General features: G+C 42.9%; 1 protein-coding gene across 1 annotated transcript in view; it reads right to left on the bottom strand.

The window, feature by feature from the left end:
- LOC135522555 (CYFIP-related Rac1 interactor B-like) overlaps positions 1-14032 on the bottom strand; it is a 53913-nt gene that overhangs the window by 6806 nt on the left and 33075 nt on the right. The window contains exons 3-7 of the mRNA XM_064948933.1: positions 13294-13376; positions 12822-12943; positions 12467-12572; positions 6420-6559; positions 2601-2678 (exon numbers count right to left, since the gene is read on the bottom strand). Coding sequence (XP_064805005.1) covers positions 2601-2678; positions 6420-6559; positions 12467-12572; positions 12822-12943; positions 13294-13366 — 519 coding nt within the window. The 5' untranslated portion in view covers positions 13367-13376. The remainder of the gene's footprint in view (positions 1-2600; positions 2679-6419; positions 6560-12466; positions 12573-12821; positions 12944-13293; positions 13377-14032) is intronic.

The raw sequence follows: 14032 nt of genomic DNA, 5'->3' as shown, positions 1-14032 counted from the left end.
AGAGAAACACTGTATATTCAGTAACGGTAAGGAGATGATTTTTCTGCCTTAAAGACAAAACCTTTATTCTCTAATGCGGAATAATATGAATAATCCTCTGGGACGTCAAGACGTGTCACATAAAAAAAAGTATCACATTTGAATAAGAACTAATATCTGTTCTGGTGGAAAATACAAGTGTTGTGTCTTTGTATAAAATGTCTGAGCGATTCCAGTAGACAGTGCCTGAACGCTGAGAATTAAGTAATGCTCCACTGTACTGCTGGGCTGGAGAAAGTTTTCAGTGCCTGGCTATTGATATACAGCGTCCCAAATGGCACTCCATTCCCTACATAATGCACTTCTTTTGACCTGAACCCCATGGGCCCTGATCAAAAGTAGTGCACTTTATAGGGAATAAGGTGTGTCATTTGAGACGCAGTGACGGGCTCTAGCAGTGACAGGTTTGAACAGTCGGACCGTCTGGGACCACTTGTTAATGGCAAATTCACGTAGGGGGAATAAACAAAACAAAAATATAAACGCAACAAGCAACAATTTAAACGATTTTACGAAGTTACAGTTCATATAAGGAAATCAGTCAATAGAAATAAATAAATTAGGCCTTAATCTATGGATTTCACATGAATGGGCAGGGACGCAGCCAATCAGGAGTTTTCCCCCACGAAAGGGCTTTATTACAGACAGAAATACTCCTTGTCCGGATGTGGTCCTGGTCTGGCATGGTTACGGTTACACTTGGTCTGGTTGTGAGGCTGGTTGGACGTACTGCCAAATTCTCCAAAACGACATTGGAGGCGGGTTATGGTAGAGAAATTAACATTAAATTCTCTGGCAACAGCTCTGGTGGACATTCCGCAGTCAGCATGACAATTGCACACTCCCTCAACTTGAGACATCTGTCATTGTGTTGTGTGACAAAACTTCACATTTTAGAGTGGCCTTTTACAGTCCCCAGCACAGGTGCACCTGTGTAATGATCATGCTGTTTAATCTGCTTCTTGATATGCCACACCTGTCAGTTGGATGGATTATTTTAGCAAAAGAGAAATGCTCACTAACAGGGATGTAAACAAATGTGTGCACAACATTTGAGAGAAATAAGCTTTTTGTGATATTTTATTTCAGCTCATGAAACATGGGACCAACATTTTACATGTTGAGTTTATATTTTTGTCCAGTATAGCTAAAAAAAACCCAGGTGCGCATCTCGAGAACACGGGTAGATTGCGTTTACTTTATTCACTAAAGAACTACTGAAATAATTCAGACCTTTCTCAGATGTCCTTGGTCCTATTGAAAATGGTATACTTGCAGTCATTTTGAAGTAGGGCTGAGGAGATAGGAGGCTGAATTGTCCTTTAGATGCCTGCCATGCTATCGCAAGAAGACATCTCATCTGAATAATACAACATTTCTAAAATATTCAAATATCAGGAGACAAAATACTGATCCCTGAGGTACATGGAGTTTAGAGATAATACAATTAACTTGTACTGCCTTTGCGACCTTTTGCCACATTTCAGGCTTCAAACATAAAGATATAAAACTGTATTTTTTGTGAAGAATCAACAACAAGTGGGACACAATCATGAAGTGGAACGACATTTATTGGATATTTCAAACTTTTTTAACAAATCAAAAAACTGAAAAATTGGGCGTGCAAAATTATTCAGCCCCTTTACTTTCAGTGCAGCAAACTCTCTCCAGAAGTTCAGTGAGGATCTCTGAATGATCCAATGTTTACCTAAATGACTAATGATGATAAATACAATCCACCTGTGTGTAATCAATTCTCCGTATAAATGCACCTGCACCGTGATAGTCTCAGAGGTCCATTAAAAGCGCAGAGAGCATCATGAAGAACAAGGAACACACCAGGCAGGTCCGAGATACTGTTGTGAAGAAGTTAAAAGCCGGATTTGGATACAAAAAAATAGTTTTATATCTTTAGTTTTATATCTTTATGTTTGAAGCCTGAAATGTGGCAAAAGGTCGCAAAGTTCAAGGGGGCCGAATACTTTCGCAAGGCACTGTATTTATGATAGACTTAGTGCAAGATCTACTCATGAAATAGTTATCATATAGCCCATAATGACCCCATATAGCCTGTAATGTTAATGCAGGATGAACACTTAGCCCCCTGCTGAGCTTAATGAAGCGGGAAGAGGACTGGGGCACAGGGTCTGTCTGGGTGGTTTCCCTTAACTCCATCGTATCCCAGAGGGTCTGAGGTGCAGACCCCAAACTGTTCTCAGATCACGTGCGAACTGTTCCACTGAGGACTGTGAGTCCCAGAGGGACTGAGGACATGCTACTGATCTCAGATCATGTATATGGTGCATGTCGCTCCGCTCCCCTGTGCTCCAGTGAGCGCCTCAAACTCCCTTTGAGTCCCCAGTGGCTCAAGTAAACTATTTTCAGACGCGTTGCATACGCACAAAGGCTGACATATTGCGCGTTTGTTGACGGACAATCATCTTCGTTGTCCAAAAATCGCTGCCTTAATCTATAATTTTCGGACACAAAATATCTGTGGCCATAGCCTCAGGGGTAAAGGACCATCAGCCCCTCAGATTAGAGTTCAGTAGTCAGCTCACCGGTGTATTGTTGATCCGCATGCGGCTCAAAGTTCTCCTGTAATAGCTGAAGTCATTCTGGATGGCAGGGTTAGTCATCTGCAACACACGGATTAACATGTACATTAAAAACAGAAAACTCTCAGGACTTTCTGTGTGTGGGTGTTTCTGAAGTTAGAACACACAGCATGCGGCAGCAGATGTCCAGCTCTCTGAAATAGTCCATCATGACAGGATGTTTAAGCAAACAAGGCAGATACATTGCTAGGGACGGAGATGGAATGAAAAGGACATCGATAGGATTGAATCTTCTATTTATTTATATCCCTTCATATTTCCTCGCTTGTCCTTTATAATAGGACACATTTATTTTCAACTGGCAATGAATGAAATACTTGTTAGTTCCCTTTGGCAGTGCGGCAGTGGCTCAGTATGTTTGGAAGTATGAAAGAAGTGTCAACAACACTAAGGATGATGAGAGGCTACTGGAGACGCTCTTCTTATACAGATAGTGGAGGTTAGCGATTACAATACAGACATGAGATGGTGCTCCTTACTACTGGGACCACCAGACAAAGGGAGGATAGCGGTCACAGGTCAGACCATGAGGTGACACTCTGATATAGGGGGAAGGGAAGGGGTAGCTAGTGCCCTTATGTGATTAGCTATAGAACATTGGTGACATTCTGTGATTTGGCAACAGAACCTCAAATCTTACTTTGTCGAGTAGGCACACTCCATCTTAAATCTCTAGAGGCAATCGACGCAAACAAAGAAGTGCGGCTGCCCTGCTTCCTTCCACAAAGACGATCATTAGACCTTGCCTTGAGTGGAGCTTACCTTTAATAAACCACTGGCCAATCAGTGGGCCCCATCCAGCACATCAACCTCCTGCTCCTCCAATGTGCTGAGACGCCTCCCTAATTACCCCTAGCAACACGCTATTAACCCTGGCCAGCACGAGAAGCAGGGTAATCCCACCACAATAGATTGGTACCTAGTGCCAATGGCTAGTGCCATGCCAGCCCATTTCACCAGTGAGTGGCATTAAAAACATGACAGGCGGGTAGGCGGGTGGGTGTTCTAACTAGGTCAATGCCTGTCATCGGCGTATAGGGAGTGAAAAATGTATGAATGGTGCCTGGCATGACACCTTGCACCCCCTTACTTTCACGCTTTTAGTGCCCATGCAGGGTATGGGGGTACCAGGCAGGAGGGCTAGTTAATTGGGGCATCGTGACGGAGTGCCTGGGGGTGTCAGGATGCTAGTTTGAGTAGAAGTGTGTGTGTGTGTGTGTGTGTGTGTGTGTGTGTACATTTCACTCTGACGCCTTGCGAGCTGGATGAAAACTCATTTGATTATATCTGACGTCCATATATTAAGGACTCCCTGACACATTTGCTAGACTACTTGGCCAGGCGATTGTAAGTGGAGGATCTGTCTGTGACTCAAACAAATAGGCAATCTCTGGGTTTCTACTAGGGGTCGACCGATTATGATTTTTCAACGCCGATACCGATAATTGGAGGACCAAAAAAGCCGATACCAATTAATCGGCCAATTTTTTACATTTATTTATTTGTAATAATGACAATTACAACAATACTGAATGAACACTTATTTAACTTAATATAATACATCAATAAAATCAATTTAGCCTCAAATAAATAATGAAACATGTTCAATTTGGTTTAAATAATGCAAAAACAAAGTGTTGGAGAAGAAAATAAAAGTGCAATATGTGCTATGTAAGAAAGCTAACGTTTCAGTTCCTTGCTCAGAACATGAGAACATATGAAAGCTGGTGGTTCCTTTTAACATGAGTCTTCAATATTCCCAGGTAAGAAGTTTTAGGTTGTAGTTATTATAGGAATTATAGGACCATTTCCCTATATACCATTTGTATTTCATTAACCTTTGACTATTAGATGTTCTTATAGGCACTTTAGTATTGCCAGTGCAACAGTATAGCTTCCGTCCCTATCCTCGCTACCTGGGTTCGAACCAGCAACACAACGACAACAGTCACCATCGAAGCAGCGTTACCCATGCAGAGCAATGGGAACAACTACTAGAAGGCTCAGAGCACGTGACATTTGAAACGCTATTAGCGAGCTAACTAGCTTGCCATTTCACTTCGGTTACACCAGCCTCATCTCGGGAGTTGATAGGCTTGAGTTGATAGGAGTTGATAGGCATAAACAGCACAATGCTTGAAGCACAACGAAGACCTGCTGGCAAAACGCAAAGAAAGTGCTGTTTGAATGAATGTTTACGCGCCTGCTTCTGCCTACCACCGCTCAGTCAGATACTTAGATACTTGTATGCTCAGTCAGATTATATGCAACGCAGGACACGCTAGATAATATCTAGTAATATCATCAACCATGTGTAGTTAACTAGTGATTATGATTGATTGATTGTTTTTATAAGATAAGTTTAATGCTGGCTAGCAACTTACCTTGGCCTACTGCATTCGTGTAACAGGCAGTCTCCTTGTGGAGTGCAATGAGAGGCAGGTGGTTCGAGCGTTGGACTAGTTAACTGTAAGGTTGCAAGATTGGGTCCCCCGAGCTGACAAGGTGAAAATCTGTCGTTCTGCCCCTGAACAAGGCAGTTAACCCACCGTTCCTAGGCCGTCATTGAAAATAAGAATGTGTTCTTAACTGACTTCCCTAGTTCAATAAAGATTAAATTAAGGTGTAAAAACAACAAAAAAACAAATCGGTGTCCAAAAATACCGATTTCGGATTGTTATGAAAACTTGAAAATCGTCCCTAATTAAATCGGCCATTCCGATTAATCGGTCGACCTCTAGTTTCTACCCGGGATCAACTATAAAGCAAGTCTCTATGTGTTGAAGACGGGAGCCCGAGCCAAGCCATGCTTCCCAAATGGCACCCTATTCATTCTATAGTGCACTAGTTTTGACCAGAACCCTATGGACCCTGGTCAAAAGTAGTGCACTACATAGGGCATAGGGTGCCATTTGGGATGCTAGTAAAAGAGCACCAGCCTACTACACTATCCTATTTGTCTTCCCATTCATTCCAGCAGGGTGTATACCAGAGTGAGTGGTATTCAAAGTCAGGAGGGGAACTGCAATGGGGTCAACCAAAATGCCCCATATATAAAAAATAAATAAAAAAATTATATATATATATATATATATATATAAATAAATAAATAAATAAATAAATAAATAAGAGTACATATTATTGTATGGGACAATACATAAACATTTGAGAAAAATAATTAGAAAAATTCAATGTTATTGAGTAAATGTATTTATTGGTTTCTTTTCATTTTGATAAGAGTTGTAAATGTAATTAGTAATGAGAATGAATTTAATTTGTTCATGTATTTGTTCATGTAAAAATTGAAAAGTATCCATTTTAATATTGTGTCATTATAGATGGGTTCGGGTGGGGCCTCAAGAAATTATTGCAAAAACAATTGCGGCCCCAGAAATTCTGTCAGAAAAAATAGGGCTGAAAAAGTTTAAAATACCACTGGTGTAGACTACAGTATTATAAACCAAGTCCTCCCTGGACAGGATCCAAGTTGTATCATCTGTTCATTGGCAGAGGCTTCATGGTGTACAGCACTAACACCTAAATAACAGGATATTAACACCTCGTTATGCCAGCGAGAGTTAGCTCGCACATTATCAGAAGGAATATGTACACTGTGTACATAATAACACCTTAACCATGCCAACAACTGCACCACACAAAGCTATAGCTTAGGGTAACAACAAGTGATGGATGAAATGAGGGAAATGTGGGGACTCTGGGCTAAATTGAGTAAATGGCGGACAGAGATGTCATGGGACGTACTTTGAGCTCGTCGAAGCGCAGTGTGAAGTGCAGGATCTCGGCGAACTGCTTGGCCAGAGCCTGCTCGCGCTCCAGGTTCTGCGTGGGGTTGTCATATGTCTCGCTGGTCAGGGCTCCCAGCAGGCTGTGCAGCGCTGCCTCTGTAACACAAATCAAATTGTATTGGTAAAGGCACAGTCAACTTAGTGGATGTAAACTTCTGACCCACTGGAATTGTGATACAGTGAATTATAAGTGAAATAATCTGTCTGGAAACAATTGTTGGAAAAATTACTTGTGTCATGCACAAAGTAGATGTCCTAACCGACTTGCAAAGACTATAGTTTGTTAACAAGAAATGTGTGGAGTGGAAGAAAAATGCGTTTTAATAACTAAACATCAATATTTTGGGCCAGGAAACTCCCCAGACCTTAATCCCATTGAGAACTTGTGGTCAATCCTCAAGGAGGCGGGTGGACAAACAAAACCCCACAAATACTGACAAACTCCAAGCATTGATTAAGCAAGAATGGGCTGCCATCAGTCAAGATGTGACCCAGAAGTTAATTGACAGCATGTCAGGATGGATTGCAGAGGTCTTGAAAAAGAAGGGTCAACACTGCAAATATCAACTTCATGTAATTGTCAATAAAAGCCTTTGACACTTATGAAATGCTTGTAATTATACTTCAGTATTCCATAGTAACATGTGACAAAAATATCTAAAGACACTGAAGCAGCAAACTTTGTGGAAATTATTTGTGTCATTCTCAAAACTTTTGGCCACAACTGTATACAGTTAAAGTCGGAAGTTTACATACACTTCGGTTGGAGTCATTAAAACTTGTTTTTCAACCACTACACAAATTCCTTGTTGACAAACTATAGTTTTGGCAAGTTGGTTTACATCTACTTTGTGCATGACACAAGTTATTTTTGCAACAATTGTTTACAGTCAGATTATTTCACTTATATTTCACTATATCACAATTCCAGTGGGTCAGAAGTTTACATACCCTAGGTTGACTGTGCCTTTAAACAGCTTGGACAATTCCAGAAAATGATGTCATGGCTTTAGAAGCTTCTGATAGGCTAATTGACATCATTTGAGTCAATTGGAGGTGTACCTGTGGATGTATTTCAAGGACTACCTTTAAACTCAGTGCCTCTTTGCTTGACATCATGGGAAAAACAAAATATATTTTTTTTGTAGACCTCCACAAGTCTGGTTCATCCTTGGGAGCAATTTCCAAACGCCTGAAGGTACCACGTTCATCTGTACAAACAATAGTACGCAAGTATAAACACCATGGGACCACGCAGCCGTCGTACCACTCAGGAAGGAGATGCGTTCTGTTTCCTGGAGATGAACGTACTTTGGTGCAAAAAGTGCAAATCAATCCCAGAACAACAGCAAAGGACCTTGTGAAGATGCTGGAGGAAACAGGTACAAAAGTATCTATATCCACTGTAAAACCGCCATAAAAAAGCCAGACCAAGGTTTGCAACTGCACATGGGGACATAGATCGTACTTTTTGGAGAAATGTCCTCTGGTCTGATGAAACAAAAATAAACTATTTGATTTCACATTCTTAAAATAAAAAGTGGTGATCCTAACTGACCTAAGACAGGGAATTTTTACTAGGATTAAATGTCATGAATTGTGAAAAACTGAGTTTAAATGTATTTGGCTAAGGTGTATGTAAACTTCCGACTTCAACTGTACATATGGACCAGCGATGTCAAAGCAGAACGGACTAAGACACAGTAGAATAGTATAGAATACAGTATATACATATGAGATGAGTAATGCCAGACATGTAAACATTAAGTGACTAAGACACCATAAAATAGTATAGAATACAGTATATACATATGAGATGAATAAAGGGTAATGCTAGATAAGTAAACATTATTAAGTGACTAAGATACCGTAGAATAGTATATAATACAGTATTAACAAATGAGATGAGTAATGCCAGATATGTAAACATTATTAAAGTGACTAGTGTTCTATTCCTTAAAGTGGCCAGTGATTTCTAGTCTATGCCTATAGGCAGCAGCCTCTAATGTGCTAGTGATGGCTGTTTAAGACACGGACAAGGAGAGGGTGTTAGAGACTGTTGTGAAGGATTAGCTAAATATCGGCCTAATAAATGCAATAATCATGAAGTTCATCATGATATCAAATGTATGCCAACTAGAATTTGCTGCTTCTGTAAGCCAGGGACAAGGAGAGGGTGTCAGATTTGAAGAGTTAGGGAGAAAACATTTGTGGATTGTTTGTGAGTTGAATTGATAAGCTCAATATCTGCTAAATAAACGTAACGATTGTAAAGTACATCATGTGTGCCAAATAGACTTGCCCTGATGGTAGTAGCTGTACAAAAAAAGGACATGCGATTGAGTGATGATGGTGCCCGCTGCCCAGGGCCCTATGACAGTCTAGGGGTGGGGTGGGGTGGGGGTCAAGGGAAGAGCTGTCTCTAGGGGTTGGGGTGGTGGAAGGGGATGGAAAGATCACCTAATCAGATGGAGATGAGACATGAGTCTAATTATCTCATTGTAATGAGAGACGTGGGAGGTGCTCCATTCATCCAGGCTTCCTGCCATTGTTTGGATAGTAAGTAAATATGAAGACTTTACATGACTTTAATGGGGTAAACCACACAGTTCTGTAGTAACAAGCTAGGTACTGGAAAATATCAAATCACTCCCTCACTAGTATCCTGGCCAGCTGTGCATTTCCCAACATTGCCTTTCTGTAAATGAGGTGAGTGAGCTAACGCAGTAGACACCCAAATGCTTTTCCGTTTGCATTTCCATGTCTCAAGATAGCCAACAAAAGCACCAAGATGCTCACCATAAATAAACAATGGCAAAACCGTCCATGAGGGAAAATGCAGCTGTTGCAGTCAGAAAGTGAAGAAGCCTTCACAGTCTAGACTCACTAAGACAAGCAGATTTAATATAATTACATAACCCGGATGAGCCAAACACGCACACAGTGTAATCTGGTTGCACAATAACACCACCTTCCACCTGGCTGTACATAATCGTGACTCTGATCCATTTACAACTCCTACCACTTACAGTAGAGCACAAGGACATAATACACACCGCTATAAACCAGACAAAATGATTCTCTCTTAAGATAGACACGCAGGGATCCGCAGACACGCAGGGATCCGCAGACACGCAGGGATCCGCAGACACGCAGGGATCCGCAGACACGCAGGGATCCGCAGACACGCAGGGATCCGCAGACACGCAGGGATCCGCAGACACGCAGGGATCCGCAGACACGCAGGGATCCGCAGACACGCAGGGATCCGCAGACAGAGGGTTTTGCAGAGGCGGACTGCGAGCTGGCAGTGCAGTCCAGTAAATTGAGCATGTTGGCTATTCTGTAATGACCCCCCGTCTGCTTGGGACAGCGCATTGCTTCTGCTGCAGCGAGGAGGAGAGGTCTGGTTAAAAATGGCCTTAGTGATGCAACAGAAGTTGAGATGGGTCTGCTTTTAGGACTTGTATCTGAAGCGAGGCACTCTACCATGTCTGGAGTCTGGAGGATTGGGGGGGGCGTCTGATCCCTTCAGGTCACGGCAGAGCAGGCGAGAGGAATGTGGGCACGTAGACTAGGCAGGCGCTGCTCAGCTCTGTTCACATTGGGAGAGGAGGGGATGGGTGGGAGGGTCAGAGGATTGGCAGGTATTCACTCCAACCCTGCCGTCAAAGGACTCCTGTCCTGAACACTTCTATTGGTGGAAGCTTAACATTTATTGAGTAATTAAGCTACATCGTGCACTATTTAAAGTGCTTAAACCTGAATGATGAGTGGCACAGTTGCAATATTGTGGAAGGTAGTTTCTAATGTTCGGAACATACATTTCTGGGGGGGTAATAACACAGAGAGGTCTGATAAAGCCATCTCTCAGTCAGCAGTCGAGCCAGCCTGCGGAAAAGGTCGGCGAGCATCTCTTATGTCAGGGAGGAGGCAGCTGAGGCAAAGGTGGCCCCCGGAGTCAGAGCAGTGGGGCGGACGGACGGATGTGTGGGGAGACGACCTACTTCATTATATAACACACACAATATGGCCTTAGTGGGCTGTTGCCCACTGTGTTTAAGGTCGGCGAAGCAGATCTCTCTCTCTCTCTCTCTCTCTCTCTCTCTCTCTCTCTCTCTCTCTCTCTCTCTCTCTCTCTCTCTCTCTCTCTCTCTCTCTCTCTCTCTCTCTCTCTCTCTCTCTCTCTCTCTCTCTCTCTCTCTCTCTCTCTCTCTCTCTCTCTCTCTCTCTCTCTCTCTCTCTCTCTCTCTCTCTCTCTCTCTCTCTCTCTCTCTCTCTCTCTCTCTCTCTCCTGAGGGGGAATAGATTTTGTCGAGCCCTCTGCACGACTGTCTTGGCGACATCTTCTTTGTCTTGATCACGTTGAGAGAGAGGTTGTTGTCCTGGCAACAAATGGCCAGGTCTCTAACTTCCTCCCTCATTGTTGTTGATGATCAAGCCTACCACTGTTGTGTAGGTGACCATTGCCAACAAAGGGTATATAACAAACTATTGAGATAAACTTTTGTTATTGACCAAATACTTATTTTCCACCATAATTTGCAAATAAATAAATTAAAAATCCTACAATGTGATTTTCTGGATTTTTTTTCTCATTTTGTCTGTCATAGTTGAAGTGTACCTATGATGAAAATTACAGGCCTCTCATCTTTTTAAGTGGGAGAACTTGCACAATTGGTGGCTGACTAAATACTTTTTTGCCCCACTGTAAGTTTCCCTGCATTAAAATCCCCGGCTACTAGGAGCGCCGCCTCTGGGTTTGCTTATGTCGGAATACAGCTCATTCAATGCTTTTCTTAGTGCCAGCCTCTGACTATGGCGTATGTAAACAGCTACAAAGAATACAGATAAACTCTGTCGGTAGGTAGTGTGGTCTACAGCTTATCATGAGATACTCTACCTCAGGCGAGCAAAATACATAGACCGCCGCCCCTTGTCTTACCATACGCCGCTGTTCTATCCTGCCGGTACATCGTATAACCAGCCAGCTGTATGTTGATATTGTCGTCGTTCAGCCACGACTTCGTGAAGCATAAGATGTTACAGTTTTTAATGTCCCGTTGGTAGTTTAATCTTCCATGTAACTCGTCAATTTTATTCTCCAAAGATTGCACGTTTGCTAGCAAATGAATTGAGGGAAATGGGGGTTTATTCGATCGCCTACAAATTCTCAGAAGGCAGCCTGACCTTCGGCCCCTCTTTCTCCACCTTCTCTTCACGTAGATCACGGGGATCGGGGCCTGTTCCCGAGGAAGCAGTATATCCTTCGCGTTGAGCTCGTCAGAGTCATGAAAGAAAGGATTCTGCTAGTCCGTAGTGAGTAATCACAGTCCTGTCTGTTAAGAAGTTATTATCGAACATAAGAGACGGTAGCGGCAACATTATGTACAAAATAAGTATAAAAATAAGTTACAAACAACGCAAATAAACAAACAAAAAAACACAATCGGCTGGGGGCTCGTAAAAACGTCTGCCTTCTTCTCAGGCGCCATCTTACATTCCTTTCCATGGTAATGAGGAGTCCTCAGCTCTGGGAGGGGGTGGGTATCACATCTAGCAACGCAAGCAAGCATCCCATTGATGATGGCTAGGAGTGTGTGCACTGTGCATGTTTGTGTGTGTGTGGTTATGCATGTTAATTTCTGCAGTTCAGCAGCTGATATCGCTGATGTGATTGCGCATACAGGCGGTTAAGGTCATGAGAGGAGTGTGTGTGTATCTTACATATAACCACTAGAGAAGCTGTAGCTAGTGAACCTCTCGTGCAGGCGTGTATCTGACCTTTTACACAAAGCTCTGAAGGACACGTCACTAGTCTCAGGCAGGTGTGGGTGTTGTTCTGTAGGGCTACATATCTAACCTGAGGCTCAGAACAGGGGCTGTATGCATCAAGCGTCTAGGAGTGCTGATCTAGGACCAGGTCGCCCTGTCCATGTCATCTTTATTAATTGTGATCTTATAAGGAGAAACTGATCCTAAAATCAGGCCCCAGGTACGTACCTAATCTCTGGGAGAACTGGTAGAACTTCTTGAGTTTCCCCACCAGGGGGACCACGGCCACCCACGCTGCCTTCTGTAACGCCTCGTCGTTGGGGTTCTGGATTGCCTGGGGGACAGGAAAGACAAAATGTTGAATAAAGTTTGAAGTTAGTTAATCCTGAGTTAGTAGTTGATCTAGTTAGTAGCGTCTCAGAGTAGGACTGACGATTTAGGATCGGTTTGGCCTTTTAGATCACAATGACAACAATTACATGGATATGGGTAGGATCTGATCCTAGATCAGCATTCCTACTCTGAGACTCATGGCCCACTCCCTTGTATGAATGAAGGTTTGGTGATGTTTTTAGTATTTTACCTCTCTGATCTCTTGACCCGCTCCCTTGTATGCTTGCAGTTCGTCCAGGATTCCCCTAGCATCCTTCAGCACCAGGTCCACCTTCTCCCACACTTCTCGTTCTGCGTCTGTGGGCTGAGCATCTAGTGGACACAGGAAGACAATCAAGTGGGTATTTCTATGTCTGGTAGGGAGTCTACAGATATAAGTGAAGAGGTTCTAGGCTAGGCTAAATCCTAATTGTTATTGCAATGCAGAAATTCAGTGTTGTGGAAGGTAGTTTCTAATGTAATATCATGTTCGGAACATCCAATCCTACAATAACAGCATAGCTAAGAGAAGAGCTGATGATGCAAATGGGAAAGAGATTAGGTTCTGTAGCCTCTGTGGGTGAGGAGAGGTAAGAAAGGGGATGGCTAAAGTAAGTATGATTGGAAGTTCACGTGTGTAGATAGGGATTGTAATAAATAAGCCCTCCCCCGCAAAAACATACTTTCAAAATCAAGGAAAAAATTGGGCTCCTGTTCCAGATCTGTGCAAGTCAGGACTTTTAGCAGGTTCCCCATGTTACGATACCTGTTGAGACAAAATCAGAAAACACAACAATATGGTTTAACATGAGTGGAGGCAAGTACACAAAATATATGGGTTTGTTAGTATTGGGAAGTAGCAAGTGTTGTGGTATTGAGGGGGCTGGCAGCCCTGGTTCCTCCTATGTGCCCCGATGGGCCCTCTGAGACACTGTGTGGTTTTCCTGTACCGAGCGCTGGCCCACCAGATGTCCCCAAAAAGCCCACCTCTCCTAAAATAGAGGACATTTTACAGGAATCATTCTGCCTCGGAGACCAAGTCCAACTGAGTGTGACTTCTCCGCTTTACTCAATTCCCTGCAGATACGCATTTACATCTGGCGTTTACTAACAGCCGTTATATGCAAACTGGTCTGTTAAATTTGCTTTTTTGTTCTGTCACACATACCCTGTACATGCACATGGATAAATTCAGATGTGAACCTAACAGGGTTCAGAGTTCAGATCCTGACCAATGACTGTCCTCACTATAGCAAATGACACGATCTGATGATCATGATCTGATTCCCAGTGCAAAAGTGAGCCATTGTGGTATGCCCGCAGCATATCCCACTGCTGGCTTGCTTCTGAAGCTAAGAAGGGTTGGTCCTGGTCGGTCTCTAGATGGGAGATCATATGCTGCAGGAAGTGGTGTTAGAGGGC

This window comes from Oncorhynchus masou, chromosome 30 (assembly GCF_036934945.1).
Source record: "Oncorhynchus masou masou isolate Uvic2021 chromosome 30, UVic_Omas_1.1, whole genome shotgun sequence".
In the NCBI taxonomy this organism is placed as follows: domain Eukaryota; kingdom Metazoa; phylum Chordata; class Actinopteri; order Salmoniformes; family Salmonidae; genus Oncorhynchus; species Oncorhynchus masou.
Note: the sequence above shows the minus strand (reverse complement) of the source record. Positions and strands in the feature narration are given on the sequence as shown.